At 34.9% G+C, this 21176-nt stretch overlaps 2 protein-coding genes across 2 annotated transcripts in view; both read left to right on the top strand.

The window, feature by feature from the left end:
• LOC143240670 (uncharacterized) overlaps positions 1 to 6788 on the top strand; it is a 51535-nt gene extending 44747 nt beyond the window's left edge. The window contains exon 7 of the mRNA XM_076483482.1: positions 5872 to 6788. Coding sequence (XP_076339597.1) covers positions 5872 to 6658 — 787 coding nt within the window. The 3' untranslated portion in view covers positions 6659 to 6788. The remainder of the gene's footprint in view (positions 1 to 5871) is intronic.
• Positions 6789 to 7102: 314 nt separating this feature from the next.
• On the top strand, positions 7103 to 20835 carry LOC143240674 (uncharacterized). The gene is made up of 5 exons (XM_076483497.1): positions 7103 to 7829; positions 9222 to 9347; positions 12534 to 12712; positions 14469 to 14567; positions 19966 to 20835. The coding sequence occupies exons 1-5, from the start codon at positions 7235 to 7237 to the stop codon at positions 20107 to 20109; spliced, it is 1143 nt and encodes a 380-aa protein (XP_076339612.1). The 5' UTR covers positions 7103 to 7234; the 3' UTR covers positions 20110 to 20835.
• The last annotated feature ends 341 nt before the right edge of the window (positions 20836 to 21176 follow it).

The following is a 21176-nucleotide window of genomic DNA, read 5'->3' as shown; positions in this document are numbered from 1 at the left end:
TCATCACCACCCGCCACCAACTGTTGAACTACTCTTTTACCAATGAATTAACTGTAATATAATAATGCTCCCACAGCTGAAAAGGTGAACATGCTTGGTGAGACGGAAATTCAAACCCGCGACGCTCAGATTGTGAGACAGCGCCCTAACTACTTGGCCAAATGATAACAAAGAAAAAAAAATAAAAGTTCTAACATGTGACTAATAGACCTTTGAAAAAAATTTAAAAGCTTAGTTGATTAATAAAATTTTCCATTTTTGTCATATATAACTACGAGTGTTTAACCCCCACCATACACATTGGTGATTTTTGCAGCTGTTTCTACTATTTTTTATTTTATTTTTTTCTGTATTATCTTACTGTTTTCCCCCTTGGTTATTTTTCTACTGGTGTAACATTTTGTATGAGTATGTTGTAAATTTTGTGTGATTCTTGTTTGCGACCATACCTGACCCGGTGAAGGTTCAACTTTGACGACAGATATTATAGAGCGAACAGTTGTTGAGAATCCCTCGTCACTTTGTCATGTCGATATTCTGCAGTCCGCCATTTCACAGTTTGGAGCTGCTTTGATTACTGATATTGATCCACGGCCTGAAGGATTTTAAACCATTTTTGTTTTGTAGGCCGATGTTGATCTTGGTGTGGATAATGGACTATCTGTTAATGGTGAATGTTACTTTCTTTCGGAGGTGGCCAGTAGAACTGTAACTATTTCATTTTTGGATGTGTCTGAATATATTACTGATGATGTTTTGCTATGTAAATTGTTAGAATTTGACTGCGAACTAAAAGGTCCTATTGTTTGGAAGAGGAACCAAGGTAGATACCCGGGTGTGCGGCATGTTTGTGCCTCGTTCTCAAAGGTCAACATGTTAAGCCCCGACATGGCCAGGTGGTTAAGGCACTAGACTCGTAATTTGAGGATCGCGGTTTCGAATCTCTGTCACACCAAACATGCTCGCCCTTTCAGCAGTGGATGAGTTATAATGTTACGATCAATTCCACTATTCGTTGGTAAAAGAGTAGCCCAAGAGTTGGCGATGGGTGGTGATGACCCGCTGCTTTTCCTCTAGACTTGCGCTGCTAAATTAGGGACAGCTAGCGCAGATAGCCCTCGTATAGCTTTGCGCGAAATTCAAAAAACAAACAACTTGTCAATGTCATGAAAGGTTAAGGGTCATTTAGGAAAAAGTACTTTTATTAAAACAAAACATGATCATCAGTGCTGTGTACAAAATTTATGTCTAAGCGATAAACATTTGTATAAGACTGCCCTCAGTTTGTGTGTTATAGTTATAAATGTCAGAGTCATATTTAACGTTTTTCTTCGGTAGTTCCACAATAACCGTTGCCTGCAAGGGATGTTCCTGGAGAAGTACAACCTTCCACTATGATTGATGCTCCCTCAGTCGTGGATGATCCACCTCATGTTGCTTCCTTGTACTGCTCCAGTGGATGGAGATACGTGTTTTCATCCATAGGATAGATCTTTTCTTGTGACTTGTCGTTAACGGTTGGCGATCACCGAGAATGTAATAGTCAGCCGTCGATGTATGAAAATGATTACCTCCTTGAGGTTAAGTCTGATGTGACGGAAGTTTCTCCTCCTGCCCCGGCTTCATCTACTTGTTCATGGAAATATGCTGCACAATTCTATGCGTAAGCGACTACCTGCAGATAATGATCAAAGGAAGGCCATGAAGAAGCTCGTTACTAAATAATTATTATATATACAACAGTATGTTTTCCCAAGAATAAACTTGCTTGTTTAAATTGTGATAGTCTAAGGATTGTTGTTATGTTAGGTCGCTTTCTTGAATTTTTCGTCAAAGGTTTTGTACGTGCAGATAATCGACCTTTGTCAGTGTTAGCTTGACTTGTCTTATGTTTCAACAGGCTAGTTATGTTATTTTGACTCAAGTTATGGAAGTTTGTTGGCTTTTTGGATATGGAAAGTCAAGGATTGTGGTTGGGAATATGGGCTGACCAGTCTGAGGTTCATGTTGATGGTATCACGGTACTGAATGCTTGTCACAAATTTTAGATATTATTTTTCATACTCATGGGTATCTTATGTATGAGATGAAGTGGCAGGATATTTGCGCTCGAACTGCGCGGAGTTTAAGTTTTTGAAGTTAGCGTAAGTTTTCCATTCGTGGGAAAGCTGTGATTGCTAATTTTCTAGTTTGCTTCAAGGATTCTGTACCCTCTGCAGGTTTTGTCCTTAGATGGATCGTTATTGGATAATATCCGGAAAGATATACTCACCCTTATGGAGTACATAAAATTAGTTATAGTACTGTTATTAAACTGGTCAGTGGTGGTATTAATTTGGTGGACATTAGACAACATTTTTTAGATTTCCATTTAAAATCTCTACAATCGTTTATGAAGGGCATCGTTGTGAGCTCTTATACCACTTGAGTAAATATTATTTTGATCACTCTGGTGGTTTGAACATTGGTTTTAGAGCATTAGACCGTATTTGTGCACCTTATTTTGCTCGGAATATAACACTTTTCGTTCCTTCTGCTTGGGATATTTTGAGCGCAGGAACTTCCTCCCGACCAGTTTCGTCTTTTCTAGGAAAGCTGTCGATGCGGGTGTAGTGCGGGTACGATATAGTTTGTATGAAGTAAGTCTTCGAGTTTTGAGCATGCATCTGTTGTTGAAATGATTTTGCAGGTCTTTCCAAATTTTGATCCATTATAAATTAAACGTCATTTGTTGTAAATATGTAGTGCTCTGTTAAGATCCTCGTATACTTTTCTACTCTCATGTTTGTCATTTGGGAAAGTCGATGAGTTTTCCAATTTTCCTTTTCTATCTCTGATTCTGATAACTCTCGTTTGTTAAGGAGTATTCCCTTACGGTCCTTAACTTATTTCTTGCGAGTTTGTAGTGCGGCTTCTTGGGGCTTTTTGGACTGTTAGGCTAACTTGTCGTTTTCATCTTGTATGGTGGGAATTCTGGGTGAACAATGAGGTGAGTGAGTCAGCGTGAGATGATGAGCTGGTTGACAAAGGCTCAGTGTCCTCGGCTTGCTGAAGCATGGTCAGGCGCTCAGTGAAAGAAAGGGCAAAACCCTGCGATCTCATCTGAATGACAAAAACACCACCACCAAAAACTCACATATATAAGAGTTGTTTTATAAGAAATACTCGACTTTAAGTGCTTTGTTGATTATGTAAGAAGTTAAAATTTTAATGTATAATTAGAAAGATAGAACTATCAAACCAAGAAGAAGAAACAACTTGCGTCAGGAACAGTTGAGGTGCAGTTTCGTGCTCTTACAAACTGTCAGAAAATGACCCCTTCCCAAAACAATTTAAAAAATCTATTTTAGAGATAAAAATTATCTCTGCAGGTTAGTTTCCGAATACTTGTGGAAGGGTATAGGCTCTGCAATAAAAACATTCCCTAAGTAAGTTCAGCCTGTGTTTACTCTTGGACAGTTGAAAACAGACAGAATTTATAACGTGCTATTCCTTCACTTATTTGTCTAACTCGTGCACGTTTATTTTAAGAATATGAACATACAAGAAAATGCCTGGAGTTTGCTACATAGAAAAGGCGAAACTCCTAAGCTATCAGTTTTTTTTCACACCATTTTCTCTGTTTCGTAGTGATTTTCTTTGTAAAATGACTTCGTTCAGAAATTTTGTCCACAGAAACAGTCACATAGAGTAACTTCAAAGGGAGATGCCGACGACAATTGCACGATATGAATGTAGCCTGTGGTTGATATGTAGTTTTAGAGTCTGCTAACACGCACACGTATAGTTGCGTGCAGGCTGTGGATGTAAATTAACGTTTATATGGCTTCCACGACACATGTAACATAGCGATTTTTAACTTGTTACTTCCGCCACCGAAAGTGGACGGAGGTTTGGTTTCACCCCTATGTGTATGGTGTGTGTGTTTGTCGGCAAGATTTCTCGAAAACAGCTGAATGAATTTCGACGAAAGTTCGAAAGTTAACGTTTAGACGGCATTCCCTTGAATTTCAATAATGCTTCACATAGTTGTAGCATGCTTTAAATAAGTTTGTGCACATATTCCTGAGTGATTGACTGCCATCCTTCTTTGACTAGCTCAGAAAGTTTATCTTTCGTGTTTGGTTTGCCATCTTTTGTCAATTGGTTTAACTCAGCCCATAAATTTTCAATCGGATCTATATCAGGTGATTGACCTGGTCATTCCATAACATCAGTTCTCTTATTTCAAATATATCTTCCAACGACTTCACAACTGCAGAAAAACTTGGCTGATCATTTTGTAGACTATTTGGAATAAGAAGCTCTAAGAAACTGCAGCAGGTACACAAATGATAAAATGTAACGAATATAATAAATACTTAGATATTTACAAAAAAGACAATGTTGAAATTAGGATTTGATATCCTATTTGAACAGATCTCGTCGAGTTCTTTCTAAAAACATAGTTTTGCATATTTTTTTGTTATCGAATAAAAGATATAACAAATTAACATTTTCAAAGGGAGGGACACTTTTTTGTAGATATGTAGTTTTCGGTTAAAAATCGAACTTTCTATGAAGGAATTTGGCGACACAATCACACAAACAGATTATGTAGAAACAAAAAACATGTTAACGGAAAGGGAAGCTGCTAATACTAATGTTCTAATATAAAATATGACTCTCTCCTTCATGACGAGAAACCCCCTTGAAAAAAAAAATGTGTATCAGAACTGCTCACCCATACTAGATTATACATTCCCTGGGACTCAGCACATGAAACAAAACAAAAACTCAACATATTAAGAAGCCAAATAAACACAGCCACAAAACTGTTCACCTCATAAAATTAACGATGAAATTAACAAAACAAAACAATTAATCATCAACATCAACAAATTTCCTCCAAAAACCGTTGAAAAAATTATAAGCACACACCTAGACCAACAACAATAAATCCCAAGAAACAACAAAGTACAAAACCTTACACTGCTGCATACCATATGTTACCGACATCAGCGAAAACATAACCAACATTTGGAAAAAAATTATACCAAAACACAACATTCCAGTAAACACCAAATATTATTCAAAAACCACGTACAAAACAACAGACCATACTATGTAAAAACTACACTGACAAACACAACACCAACATTATTTATAAAATACAAGGCAACAGCTGCCACGACTTCTACATTGGAGAAAGAAGCAGAAAAATGGAAACTAGATTCAAAAAATAAAAACAAAACCTTCACACATATTTGAACACTGCAAATCAAATAAAGACAACATAATCATAGAAAACACCCAGATATTAAGTAGGGAAAAAAATAAACAAACGCAAATTCATGGAGGCCCTACTTATACAGCAACTAAAACCAAAATTAAACCAGTATAAAGGAACACCTTTACACCGATACTATTTAATAACCTAACATCTACCTGCAACGCCCCCTACAATCCCGAATCCGTTTATATTCTCGTCCCTAAGACATGTGTCCGTCAACGGTCACATTCAAACTCTCTCTTTCTTGACCTGAAGATGACCTAGGAAGGTCAAAACGTTGTTCTTTCCTTATCAATAAAATTGTTAATACCCATACCAGCCGTTCTGAGATACAAAATATGTGTCTATTGAAAGCATATAAAGTCTCTTAAAGAAAGATTTAACCGGAAATCTAGAAGAAAAAAAAACTATTTTACCTAATATAAATATAACAACGTGTCAGTCTGAAAATTGCTAAAAATTACTGAAGTTCTTTTAAACGCTACTGGATTACGGTAACCTTGTTGTCACCACTTTGATTTCAGCAACTTATAATTTACATAGCTCTTAAATGTTTATGTAAGAAATACTTTTATTAAATGATTCCTTACAATTTTCAGGAGGAAAGATAGTAAGATGAATTATAAAGTAGAAAAACGAAAATCTACGACGATAAAATGGAATAGTGATGGAAATTATTCTCACAAACAAAGAGGAGACGAAGAAACTAATTATGAAGAGATGGACGTAAAAGATATGTTGGAAGACAATGAAGTTGAAGGTGGAGTCAATAGTACCAATAAATTTTCTAATGTAAGGAGGACGAATAGTATTGCTCGGTCCCAGTCCAAAAATCAAACTAATCTCCCCAATAAGAATGGAACAAAGAATAATAACAAGTCTAAACTGGTACAGGATAATGATGGGATCAAAGTTAAAAAAAGAGGAGGAACACAAAGAGTTTCTTCTGAAAAATATAAAACAAATATTCCTAAAAAATACTTTAATAAAAGAGAAAACAATGTAACAAATGGTTATAGTTTGAACCAAACAAGCAAAGATGGAATATCTACCGAAGACAGTAATTACTATTCTCCTAAGATCAACCAAAGTTATGAGTACGTGATTCAAAACACCAACATTAAACTTCTTGATGCTGACGGAAACAATGCTTCTGACAATGAAATTGGTGAAATAATTCAGTATATTGAAAATGAAGAAAAAAATCCAGAAGTAGAAAGTGGACCTGTTGAGATTCGAAAGCATGTTATGGTTCTTGACAAGAACGATCCAGATAATGAAGAACAAAACAAGTACTTACTACGAAAAACAGTGAGAGAGACCCGAGAAGAGAGAACAGAGAAGAGAGTTACAGAGGCACAGCCAATGGTGACATGGTTCCATTGAATGGAGTAACCGATAAAGAAGACGGACAGAGGGCAGTTGTAAGTAAACATCGAAAAGAATGGACTGAAAATGAGTCTCTTGGTAAACCTCACGATACTGAGAACGACGAAAAAGAAAAACATAACTTAAAGTCAACATCCGAAGGTAGCTCGGATATCCATTCAAGAAGAGAAACTAATCAAACTCAACGTGGTCGGTTAAAAATTGAAGTTTCTGTGAAGAAACTTGGCGATACAATCACACAAACAGATGATGTAGAAACAGAAAACAAGTTAACGGAAACGGAAGCTGCTAATACTAATCCTAATACAGATGGAGAATATGGTACTCGTAAAATGAGTAACGACTTTCTTGAAGGAGGGTCAGGTGATGGAAAAAGTTATACAGAGAAATATGAAGATCTAACAAAACTAACTAACAGTAGTCCTAGTGATGGAGCAAAACCAGATTCCGATGAAATTATTTTTGATGACAGAACAAGAACAGATGAAGGTGTTGTTGACGATAGCACACAAAAAGAAACTGAAAATGATGCTAATGTTAGTGAAAACTCAGAAACTTTTGAAAAAGTAAACAATGATGCCCTTGGTAGTAACTGTAATGATGAAGAAGCAATTGAAAAATATCTCGTCAAAAAACAATGCCCCAGAAAGGAATAGTCGAACAATAGATTTTGATGGCTTGAAAGTTGGAAGGTTACATTATGAGGAATCAGTTGCAGGTGGTGCTACTGGTAGAAAAGGGGGAGAAATTAAAAATAATATTGATAAAGATTTTGAGAAGAAGAAAAGTAAGTTTTCTGGATCTAGTGATAATTCAGGAGAAAGGTATGGTTGGGCAGTTGATGGAAATGGTAAGCGATGGTACTATACACAAAAGAAACTCAAGACAAAGCGTGGGAAAGATGTTCGTAATGAGTTACTTTCAAATTCTCATCGTGCGAAAGCAGACGAAACTGATTGGGCACTCAAAATTGATGGGCATGGTGGCACAAGAGAAAGGCCAGATTGGACATCTGACAGGGAAGTTGGACTTAAAAGAAGTCGCTCTGAGGAATTTGGTCTAGCAAATCTTTCAAGAACAGGGAAGAGTAAAAAGGGGGATTTGAAAAGAATGTATAAAGCCACTTCCACATTAGAACTATTGGTAGATGATGATCCGCTTAGTCGAAGTAAGTAATTCTTAATCTAGTCTTGCATCTAGCTTAAGATTTATTTTGTGCAGTTTTTTGTTACAAAGAGTTTATGTATATTATCTTGACTAATTTTATTTCTGTCAGTAACAACATTTAATCAGAGCCAGAGTCAGAAGGCTTCTCCAAGATTTCTTTTGGCATTTATTTGTCAAATAATAGTTTTAATCCAGTTATTTATACGAAAACCTGAAATGTGATATAAAAATAAACGAAAGTACCTCTAATAAGTTATTCATATAGACATCTGTAATCTCAAAACTAGAATGAAACGTTGAGAAACTCAAACATAACATTTTTACAGTTTGTGTAACTTTTTTCATTCACGTTAACGTTTTTATAGAAATTCAATACCAAGTACAAATATCGTTATAATCGCTATAGTTCTGATCCCATATCTGATTACTTGTCCCTCCTTATGAAAGAAAGTAGAACCAGGCATAAATTTGGTTGTGTTTACCAGTTACGTTCTTGTAAGAAAATCTACGAGTCATTAAATAATCATAAGACATAACTTTCAATTAAAAGGCATGATTTGTGTCAATTATAATTTAAGCACACAGCCCAAGCCACAACTAAACAGACAGTGTAGAAAATAGTTCAATGAGTAGTAAGTTCAGTAACAAGTCTCCAGTGATTAATTATTGTACTTTAACGATATTTCTATTTGTGTTTCTGTTTTCATGGAGTAAAATAAAGATAATTAACACATTTTAGCCACTAACTATGTGAGAAAATGGCTTCTTGTGCATATTGTTGTATATTTCTTAATTTATGTCACATAAAACAGAATTACAAAAATGATACAGTGCTGATACAATTGTAATACCGCTTTCTCAGCTTAGCCTCTATCTAACCAGTGTTGACTTTTAAAACAATGCATGTAGATGTGTAATAAAATTACCATATAAGTATATACTACGTTGCTGAAAACCCTCGTTCTTGAAATACCACAATTACTTGTATGTGTAATCGGTGAAGCATTAAGGCAGTTTAAACAGCTGAGACTCCTCAACTGCTTTCTTTGTTATTGTTATCTAAAGCAGTTAAACACATCAAAAAGCAGTTAGATATATACTAACTATTCACTACTTGACTCTCATTTTAGATTCTAACTGTATAGCAATTCTACAATTATGTTTGTACACATTCAAGCCATCTTATCAAACGTAATAAACGATTATTTTTCAATTCTAATGTATAAAACTATATATTTTTATAAATTATTTTAACTGTCTAGATTATATTTTTCATTTCACTGAGGAAATATCCCTTAAGGTTATAGAGAATTAACACAGTTATTTCACGTTTGAAAGTAAACAAAACTTTACTTCCTTTTAGATAGTTATTATTTTATCTACTTTGATATAGGCAAGCGACTGCAGCTGTTGTTAGAAGAACTGAAGACAGAACGACGACTGTTGGATACGAAGCGTCAAGAACTCCTGAAGCAAGTGAAACGGTTGCATTCGAAAACCAACAAACAGAAAGCTCAGAGTATGAGTCGATTTTATTTTATGTCATCTTACTAAATATAAAGTCAAACATTAGCATCAGAAAATAATATATTATAGCTAGCGGAAAAAATATTCAAATCATAAAACAGTTACTTAAACTTCTGTGTGATTTTAGCGTCTAATGATTAGGGATTTAATAACAGTTACAAAAGCACATACTATTGTTTAATGAGAAATAATCATAAATAGTGTAAAAGAGAAAAAATTACATACCCGTTTAAAAGAAAATTGAAGGAATCATTATAAAGTTGCACAAAACTTTCATTCAAACATTTGGGGCTCCACAAAAATGACCTGAAAGAACTCATTTAGAGAAACAACAACTGGAAAATTGATGAAAGAACCGTTTTCAGTAGTAAACAAAACAGATTATTTGATTTAAAAGTGGTGACTTACGTTGGCCTACTGCAAGAAGTTGTGATAGAATTTCTTTACTTCCGTGAGCGAAGAACTTAATCTTATTGTGGCGCTTGCTAAAAACGTTGTGGCAGAATTTCTTTAAATTAATGAGCGGATCATTTGATGTTATTTCAGTGACCTCTTACGAAGGATTAAAGTAGAATTTGTTTAATTTAGTAAGCGGATTATTAAACTCGTTTTCATCTTAGCTAGAGATTTATTTGATCTATTTGATACGACTTGTTACATGAAGTTATAATATAATCTTTTTCATTTAGTGTGCGGTTATTTAATTCTATTATGACGACTTGCGACAAAACTTTGTAGCAGACTTCTGTAAGTTAATGAGGAGACTATTTGATCCATTGGCTGTTACAAGAAGTTGTAGTATAATATAATTTACTGTTTGTCTACCAAGTGCAATAATACAGATTCTTCCGCGTTGCTCTTATCATTTTTGTATGCAAGAAAGATTTCTCAGATTTAAATTGAGCACTCTCTTATTTTCCTGTTTATGATATTTTAAAATGCAGTATTTTTAAAGGAATTGAGAAAATAAAAGCGCCCTAAAAAGTTCTTTGAAATGTGTGTCTTCCTGTTCTTCGCACTAGACTGATTATTTTGTAACAAATGGCTTATTTTAATCTCTTTGTTAGGTTTACTGCAAGATTACTTATTAAGATTTCTGAATGTGCCTATATATATAGCTAAAGTTGTTTATATATAAATATGAACGCTATACTGTGTCATTAACACATGCAAACACAAGGAAAGTGTTGGTAGTAACGTAGTGTACGAAAGAGGTATTAATATTCATTGCTTCAATGGTTGACGTAGTGTATGAAAGATGTATTAATATTTATTGCTACAATGGTTGACGGGTTCGTTTGAACGGTGTACTATAATATCTGTATTATTATTATTTTATGTATAATATTTTAATTCCGTGCCAAGTATGAAAAAAATAACTTCTTTGCGCTACTATCACAACTGTTTTCTATGTACTAATGTGTCCTACTGGGTTTTTACTGAGAAAAACTGCATATTATCAATACAGAGAAACAGGGAAAAGATCGGTACTAATGTAATTTATTAAGCGTGTGTTAAATTCAAGGAAATATTGACGTAAATACAAACTGTCTCTGAAGAAACAAGTTCGTATACTGAGGTTGTTAAATGACATTAAAGAAAATGTAATTAATGAAGCATTTAATATTATCTAAGGAAGTAAACAATTTGTACAGCACAGTGTTTAGGAGTATGATGTGTCCCTCAACCACATCTATTTTTTGTTATATCACCAATGTTTTTGATATAAAACAAACATGTTTACTCAACAGAAACTCTAAATTAAGAAATGAACAATTCTTCCAGTTTTGTTGTCTATACATTTGATTTTATACTTTCAATACATAGGCCATCAACAATGTTCGTCTATACTTTTATTGTTAAGAAACGTGACATAAAAGCCATAGTTTGAAAGCAGGATTTTCTATAGTTATTAGTCTAACTAATTTTTTTCTATAAATACGCTACCAGTTCATTTCATTAATGATCTTAATTTTCATTGATTCATGAACGATTTTACAGACGTTTTATTGTGTCGGCAGCACTTTTATGGGTCTGTTGGTCAAGCTTGATTTCGCAAAATTTATTTATTTCAATTGTAGACATGAAATGTGAGGTTAAGGCATACCATGAAGTGGGGTGGTAGTACCTGACCTGTCATTTTTGAGGGGCTGTACGCTAGTAGATAATTTTCTCTTAAAGGATAAAAATAAATAAAAAAATGTAAGTTTCCACTCACAAGCCAAAATCAAAATAAATTGAAAACACAAAACGCTCACTTGACCACTAACTTCTCTAGTCCATTATATTTGATAGACTTTCCTTTTGTTAGTTCAAGCATTGTTTTAAAAGCTAATGTCTACATTTCTTAAGAAGTGTAAATTTGCATCTTTTTAAGTGAAGATTTGATTATATTGACTTGATTTACGTAAGTACACTCTTTTTTATAATTACGCATAATTTAATATTCAACATCTACAGTAAATATTCAAGACCTGCAATCTAATTATGAGATTGGAGAAGATGACAATATAACGAAAAATGTTATTTACTTTGAACTGTACTCATATCCAAGACAACGATAACTGGTCTTTTGTACTCGGTACAGTTCTTATATCTCATATAACAATAACTGATGCTTTTTACTTCAGCAGTACTAATATCGAAGACAACAATAGCCAATGTTATTTAGCACGTGTTGTACACTTACCTAAGATTACGGTACCTGATACTGTTTATTACTTACAGGGGTGAAAATAATTGTGGATATTGTTTACCATCGAGACAGTACTTATACATAAAGCAACAATGACTTTTCATAACCTTAGAAGTGTTACCCTGTTATACATAAAATAATATAAAATGTATTATTAAACACCCTTAGAATGATATAAAATAAACAGTGAAATACATCGTTGATTAGATGTTTCTTTTTATGACCGATCCCCAAAAAGTACCAGACATTTACTTGACTGTTGCCAAATGCATTCGATTACTGTTGTTTTTTTCTTATGAAAGGAGTTTTCAAGTAATATTGCTAGAATAATCAGTTAGTTTGCATAGAACACTTCTTTTCTGATAATTATTCAATGTTTTTCATCTATTAAATTTTGGTTTCAACGAGATATGTGTTCTTTTATTCAAATCAAGTGCAAGCTATTATTCACGAACAAATAGCTGTTTTAATATATTGTTGCAGATCGGGAAACGTGGAGAGCTCGCTATCTAGAAGAAAAAAAGAAAACTCCAGAACTTGAAGATGAATGCACCAAATTTCGCAATGAACTGGAGCGTCTTCATCGAGAGCTCTTGTCTAAGCTGAAAAACGACTTTGAAGGAGGATTTGCGAATGGAAGAAATGCCCAACCTTCAGATAAGGTTGATAATTCAAATAAGTTTTTAACCACTCTTAACAGTAATTATGTCCTTGTTTGTTAGAATGAACTTTCACCAATCTTTACCAGAAGTAAAGATTTTGTGGGAATAAAGTTGCTAATGTGTGACGATATACCGATAATGTTATTAACAACTATAGTTTAGTAGTTATGTTTGTTTGTTTTTGAATTTTGCGCAACGCTACACGAGGGCTGTTTGCGCTAGCCGTACCCTAATTTAGCAGTGTAAGACTAAAAAGAATGCAGCTAGTCATCACCATCTACCGACAACTCTTGGGCTACTCTTTTACCAACGAATAGTGGGATTGACCGTCATATTATAGCGCCCCCACAATTGAAAAAGCGAGCATCTTTAGTGTGACGGAGATTCAAATGCACCATCCTCGGATTATGAGTCGAGAACTTTAACCACCTGGCCATGCTGAGCCAAGCAGTAACGTTAAGAAAATGAAAGAGGTTAAAATTAATGAGTAAGTAATGGTATAACTAACAGCTGGAATTAAACAAAGTACCCAATGAAGATTCCTCCTCTTTCACAAGGTTTATTTTCCCATAGTTCCATGGTGGGTTAGCTGTTATAATGTTACGGACTTATATGGTTGAAATCCGGAGTTCGATTCCCCGCGGTGTAAATAGTGCAGATAACTCATTTTACATTTTATAAACATATTCTCACTCACATTTTCTTACAACAAATTAGTTGATGCTGTAACTCCTTTAAAATTATAAGAAACATTTCTAATAATATCGACAAAGGAAAAACATTTTCTAAATAGCAAATTCATTTTTATGTAGATTGTATTTAGAACTATACTTAATATTCACCGAAAACATATTTTATATAATCAAGCAAATCTCAAAATTAGAGAAATTACGAGATAAAAAAAATTTAAAGAACTGTCTCCACCATTAAGCGTTTTATTGCTAGATACATTCTCGAAGAATTTTAGTTGTTGTATATCCACTCGTCAAATTAGTTTATTTGATCAAACAGAAGAATTTAATCTCTGTACTAACTCGGCAAAATACATTTATTTCACAATTTTTAGGACTCGGCGTGTCCTGCTTGTTAACTATTCAACTCATGTAACATATCATTCCATAACTGTTACTGACGACTTTGTAATCGAAACCTGCAGCAATAAGATCTGAAGTTCGCAGAAATAACATTATATTCTAAAATGAAAAGCAAGCCTTTTTTTCGTAAGTTAAAATTGTTTTTCTCATCGTAAGACACGAATTTTATTCAAGGAATAAGAGACTGATCTTATGCAGGTATAAACCTTTTGTTGTTTTGTACAGTTACAATTTTAACTCAGGATTAGAGTTAGAAAAGCATGAATTAGTTATAAATACAGAACGTCTGCGTGATTTCATGCTGTAATTTCTGTCTATTTCTTGCGAGGCCTGGCATGGCCAAGCGCGTAAGGCGTGCGACTCCTAATCCGAGGGTCGCGGGTTCGCGCCCGCGTCGCGCTAAACATGCTCGCTCTCCCAGCCGTGGGGGCGTATAATATGACGGTCAATCCTACTATTCGTTGGTAAAAGAGTAGCCCAAGAGTTGGCGGTGGGTAGTGATGACTAGCTGCCTTCCCTCTAGTCTTACACTGCTAAGTTATGGACGGCTAGCACAGATAGCCCTCGAGTAGCTTTGTGCGAAATTCCAAAACAAACAACCTATTTCTTGTATTTTACTGCTGTTTTTACCCAAATACAATTTTTCTTTCTCTCTTTTTCAGCTTAGTTTGAAAATCATGATTGCGCGGTTGATTCAAGAAATCGAAGATCTGAAACGACAGGTGGAATCTACCAAAATAAGATTAGGCGCCGAAACCAAGGTATGCCAATATTTAGGTTTATTAACTGATAATTAGTTTCAGTTAGAAGTTGATTACCTTTAAATAGAATTATCATTAAATGGCGATTAGACGCTTAGCTAGCGATGGTTCGAATGTTCTGGTAACAAATGAAGATCGAAACTTATCACACCTTTCTGGTCAATGTTCTGGTAACTAATGAAGACTGGGCTATATCGTACCTTGTTTGTTTTTTGGAATTTCGCACAAAGCTACTCGAGGGCTATCTGTGCTAGCCGTCCCTAATTTAGCAGTGTAAGACTAGAGGGAAGGCAGCTAGTCATCACCACCCACCGCCAACTCTTGGGCTACTCTTTTACCAACGAATAGTGGGATTGACCGTCACATTTTTAACGCCCCCACGGCTGGGAGGGCGAGCATGTTTGGCGCGACGCGGATGCGAACCCGTGACCCTCAGATTACGAGTCGCACGCCTTAACGCGCTGGCCATGCCAGGCCCTTTTCAAAGACATAGTGAACTATAACATCACCAAAATATTGATCATGAAGGTACGATAAGTCACGGCATGGCCAAGCGCGTTAAGGCGTGCGACTCGTAATCTGAGGGTCACGGGTTCGCGCCCAAGTCGCGCCAAACATGCTCGCCCTCCCAGCCGTGGGGGCGTTATAATGTGACGATCAATCCCACTATTCGTTGGTAAAAGAGTAGCCCAAGAGTTGGCGGTGGGTGGTGATGACTAGCTGCCTTCCCTCTAGTCTTATACTGCTAAATTAGGGACAGCTAGCACAGATAGCCCTCGAGTAGCTTTGTGCGAATTTCCAAAAACCAAACTAAACCAAACCAGTCTTTGAAAATATAACCCTATAACCAACCAATAGTATATAGGGATCGTAACAAATTACCCAATAATTTGTGTTTATATGGTTAACCATTTCTCGTATTACTACATGGTCTTCAGACTTTCAACTAAATATTAAACAAAGTTTGTTCCCAGCTAATTACAGCAATATTATTAACGACTTTCCAGGCCTGGCATGGCCTAGCGCGTAAGGCGTGCGACTCGTAATCCGAGGGTCGCGGGTTCGTGCCCGCGTCGCGCTAAACATGCTCGCCCTCCCAGCCGTGGGGGTGTATAATGTGACGGTCAATCCCACTATTCGTTGGTAAAAGAGTAGCCCAAGAGTTGGCGGTGGGTGGTGATGACTAGCTGCCTTCCCTCTAGTCTTACACTGCTAAATTAGGGACGGCTAGCACAGATAGCCCTCGAGTAGCTTTGTGCGAAATTCCAAAAAACAAACAAACAATTAACGACTTTCCAACCTCTTTTGATCTAAGCTTACCCTAAGTTTACACAATTAAAAACGGAATTCTTTTGTTAAATATCGATATTTTAAATTGTACTTTTACCCTTCTGTTCATCACTTTTCTTATTAACTGAATAAACTAGTGGTTTGAAGCTGTAGTTATTATTCTTTGTAGCACTATTTTTCAGGTCTCTCTGTAGGTAAAGTGTATTATGAAACGTTCGAACCTTTTAAATAACATGTTTTGTGTTTTATCAACTATCATCGTCTTTATTATAACCTCACTTTTGACTTTAATTTACCATTTTGTAATTTGTTTATTACGTCTTCAAGACTACGAATCAGAAATCTGTAACTAAGAAACCTTGCGGTCTTTATTCAAAAAAATAATAGTGTAATGAACTGGTGCAGTGATGAATATGCCTATTTTGCTAAGTGTCATTTGTTTGGGGCCAGGCATGGCCAGGTGGTTAAGGCGTTCATCTCATAAACCAGGGTCGCGGGTTCAAATCTCCGTCGCACCAAAAATGTTCGCCATTTCAGCCGTGGGGGTGTTATAATGTGACGGACAATTCCACTATTCGTTGGTAAAAGAGTAGCCCAAGTGTTAGCGTTGGGTAGTGATGACTAGCTGCCTTCCCTCTAGTTTTACACGGCTAAATTAGGGACGGCTGGCGCAGGTAGCCCTCGAGTAGCTTTGCGCGAAATACAAAAACAAACAAACAAACAAATCTTCGTATAGCTTTTGCGCGAAATTCAAAATAACAAAAACAAACTAAACAAAGCGAACTACAAACATAATTCAAAGAGCAAACCTAGAGAAAGTCCAATGTATCCATTTTGATAAGAAATCTTAATTACATGAAGGAAGGAGCACAGGAATGACTTCCTCAAACTAAGAAACTCTTATACCTTGTCAAGAAACATGGTCAAAAAGCAACTTCTTCAATATGATTGGATATTATTAAGTTATTGTTTGATGAGGAAAGCTATAAACAACTCACTGAAAATTTCTTCCTTTCATGAAGTAAGAAAGTTTGTCTTCTGGTTACTTCCAGGCAACCAACTTAGTTGATACAATTGTATGTGTGGGTCGAGTGAGGACCAAGCTACTAAACATTATTGATATAATTGTATGTGTGGGTCGAGTGAGGACCAAGCTACTAAACATTATTGATATAATTGTATGTGTGGGTCGAGTGAGGACCAAGCTACTAAACATTATTGATATAATTGTATGTGTGGGTCGAGTGAGGACCAAGCTACTAAACATTATTGATATAATTGTATGTGTGGGTCGAGTGAGGACCAAGCTACTAAACATTATTGATATAATTGTATGTGTGGGTCGAGTGAGGACCAAGCTACTAAACATTATTGATATAATTGTATGTGTGGGTCGAGTGAGGTCCAAGCTACTAAACATTATTGATATAATTGTATGTGTGGGTCGAGTGAGGTCCAAGCTACTAAACATTATTGATATAATTGTATTTGTGGGTCGAGTGAGGACCAAGCTACTAAACATTATTGATATAATTGTATGTGTGGGTCGAGTGAGGACCAAGCTACTAAACATTATTGATATAATTGTATGTGTGGGTCGAGTGAGGACCAAGCTACTAAACATTATTGATATAATTGTATGTGTGGGTCGAGTGAGGACCAAGCTACTAAACATTATTGATATAATTGTATGTGTGGGTCGAGTGAGGACCAAGCTACTAAACATTATTGATATAATTGTATGTGTGGGTCGAGTGAGGACCAAGCTACTAAACATTATTGATATAATTGTATGTGTGGGTCGAGTGAGGACCAAGCTACTAAACATTATTGACCAAGCTATAAACATTATTGATATAATTGTATGTGTGGGTCGAGTGAGGACCAAGACCAAACATTATTGATATAATTGTATTAGTGATCCAAGCTACTATTATTGATATATTGTATGTGTAAGTCGAGTGAGGACCAAGCTACTAAACATTATTGATATAATTGTATGTGTGGGTCGAGTGAGGACCAAGCTACTAAACATTATTGATATAATTGTATGTGTGGGTCGAGTGAGGTCCAAGCTACTAAACATTATTGATATAATTGTATGTGTAAGTCGAGTGAGGACCAAGCTACTAAACATTATTGATATAATTGTATGTGTGGGTCGAGTGAGGACCAAGCTACTAAACATTATTGTTACTGTTTCCCTATCTTGATGCTGAATAGGTGCAAGAATACAGCCAAACATTATCTTATGTTTAGAGTATATATCAGAGATATTAACATTAAATATTACGGAGATTCAATACCAAAGGTAGTGAATTTCATCACTTTGAATAATAAAACCCATCTGCCTGTGGGAAAAGAAACATTATGGGGATTCAGTTTAAGTAAAACCAAACTTCAAACACTTTTAACGAAATGCTATGGAGATCATTCTAGGTGTAATGGCTGAGGACTATCCAACACATTGTAAGTCTTTTCATCAACATGTTATCAACAGATGAAGACTCTGACATACTTAATTCTAAATTCTAGTGACTGCATAATATATCTGTGAAAGCGCAGTGAATTATACGACTAAATATTCTTCCAGTTTGTTAAGTGCCAGTTTTGAAATTGTTTCTACTTATATGGACGCGTATATCATCATTATAACTGCAGGTTTAGCAGATTTAATGGCAATGTAATAACAATGTATGTGCCAAAGTGCAGTGAGTGCGATTGTCACAAGCTTGTTTAATGCAGTGCTAGTATAAACTGTTTGTTTACATTTTAGAAGTATTACACTTTTATCATTGTAAATGCTATCAGTAAGTATTTATTGAGGTTATAAATATATATATATATATATATATTTTTTTCAAATGCATTTTTCAATACCCATACCACCATATATATAATAAGGTTTTCCTAGTTCTGGGATTAAAACAAATTAACGTAGCTTTAGACCTTATTATCTCACGTTATACGAAAAGTCTACTCACATTTTTTTCCATCTCACGTTGAGTTATTCTCTGAGCACAGATTACACACACTATCCAATCCCTCTCCAAAAGATCTATAACAGTTCTAGTAAAACATGTATGTTTTCTTAAGTCCCTTTATCTGAGATTGGCAAAGTCTATAGATTAATTCAGTTTCATCCTGCTGTAAGTACATAGATCAGGTTAGTTTCGAACTGTTGTTTGTAAAATTAGGAGGAACAGGGATAGACTTAAAATGTTTAACATAATGGTGCCAAGTAACGTAAGATTAGAAAGAGGGTTTGATTTTGATAGCAAATCGTTCTGGGCAAATGGAAGGAAATGTGTGGAAAAATTTAATGTTTTAAATCTAAATGCCTCAGTAAAGGGAAATTACAAAATCTGTTATTTCATACATTTCTGCCAATCAAATAGAAAAGACAGTTCACGTACGTTTATGTTTTTGTCTCACATCTAATTCTCATAATAATAACAATCCGTGATGACGAGAAAACCCATTTGTAGAAAAAAAAGGTAAAAACGGCTGGTACAGGTAGAGAAAGCTCTATGTGAACCTGACGATGACCGAAGTAGGTCCATACGTTGTTCGCTCCTCTACACAGAGCTTTCTCTATCCATACCAGCCGTTTTTACATATATAATAATAATAGCACTTTTGGTAGTTAAGGCATGGTCATTACGATCATTTCTAGTGTTAACCCAAAATAACAATAATAGCACAAGCATTACTTCTTGTTGACCTCTGTTACATTATGGAATGAAAAGTACTGACAAGATTTCGTTAGACAATATATTATTCTAAGTCATAAAATTAGCTAATTAAAGTGAAACTAGACTTAGTCATCTAACTGATATAACTATAAACCAGTGTGTCAGATAAAAGTAGTTTTTTAATCATTTTGGTTATTTAAAGGCTGTATTCAAACCAAACATAGGTGATTTCTTTGTATGTAAAATAAGTTAAAATAATATATGTGACTGTAAGGCAAGCTAAAATGATACGATATTTTTGAAAGAAAGTTCAGTAGATTGACTGTCTTAACTGTAAGTTAGATGTGAACAGATTTTAGGTATGATCAATAATTTTTATATATGCCATCAAATGTTTTATTTCTATAATACAGTTAAGAACATATGCCGAGAAAGACGTGAAAGCTCTGCGTGAAGAACTGATGAATAAGAAAATTCAGGTGACTCTTACAAAGAAAGAGGAACAGTCTTTTCTAGGTCCAACTTTGAGGAATGGTCACTTCATCAGTGCTGTTTAACTGAACCAACCGTTTGGTGAATTATTAAAATGTTTTGTCTACAACCCAAATTAACTGATACAAAATCTTCGGTTGAATATTTTGTATTATAATTTACTTGATGTCTACAAATACAATCGTGTGGTATTTATGCTACAGTAATTATAATTTTCTATTTTTAAACAAGGAAAAATAAAAAAAGCTTGGAGGGTAATATTTATTAACTGGCACGACTTGTTTAAAGATATATTAAGTGATTGTAATGAAACAGAGACGAGCCCTGTATTTCTTTCTTGATAATTCTAATATATGTAGGACAACTTCACGTTGTGATAGCTTTTTAGAGTTTCATATAGGTGGCACTAGCCTTGGAAGTAAATGAATATTGGTTGAAGGATTCAAACATAAAAGAAAAAAAATATTATAAATTCTTATCAAAAATCGACGCTATTGTCTGTTGATAAATGGTTTAGAAGCTTAATTAATCTATGCAAGTTTAAGACATTTCAAGCCTTTACCTCACCTAGGTTTCAAATTACAGGGCAATTATAAATAAACAAAACTATAATCATAATAGTTGAATCTTGAAAACTAATTATCTTGGGACGGATGAGAATTTTTATTCTGAGAGGTTTGTAAATGTACAAGACATTTAAAAAGCTGTCATGGCAGGTTGTCAATGTGCTTTCTTTGATTCGTAGTCATCATGTCAAGCCTAAATGAAGTTAATACAAGCACTGCCTGTTCCGGTCGGTGTCCATTGATTACTGGAGTGTCATGTACATGATACATGAAATCACTAACCCTATACTGTTGAAAAAAAAAGAGAAAATCAATGCTAGATTATGAGAAAAATTATTTAAGTATTTAGTGTAATGTGGTTATTAAACACTGTGTACCACAATTTAAACCTCCGTAATGAAACTTGTGGCTTCGTCTCTAATGAATTTCAGTTTCCTAGGCCAAGTAGTTTTTAATATATAATTTTCTTAAGTAAGCAGTTTTATTTATAATCACGTTGACTGAAGTTCGTTATACTATAAGACAACTTTTATACAAACATAGGAAAAATGCTAATTTAATGAATG

The sequence above is a fragment of the Tachypleus tridentatus genome, chromosome 2 (genome assembly GCF_004210375.1).
Source record: "Tachypleus tridentatus isolate NWPU-2018 chromosome 2, ASM421037v1, whole genome shotgun sequence".
NCBI classification, from domain to species: domain Eukaryota; kingdom Metazoa; phylum Arthropoda; class Merostomata; order Xiphosura; family Limulidae; genus Tachypleus; species Tachypleus tridentatus.
Note: the sequence above shows the minus strand (reverse complement) of the source record. Positions and strands in the feature narration are given on the sequence as shown.

Coding starts and splice junctions, on each gene's coding strand:
- LOC143240674 (XM_076483497.1), top strand. CDS start 7,235: ATGATGCCCTTGGTAGTAACTGTAATGATGAAGAAGCAATTGAAAAAT. Junction 12,713..14,468: donor ATGCCCAACCTTCAGATAAG/GTTGATAATTCA, acceptor TCTCTTTTTCAG/CTTAGTTTGAAAATCATGAT. Junction 14,568..19,965: donor GATTAGGCGCCGAAACCAAG/GTATGCCAATAT, acceptor TCTATAATACAG/TTAAGAACATATGCCGAGAA.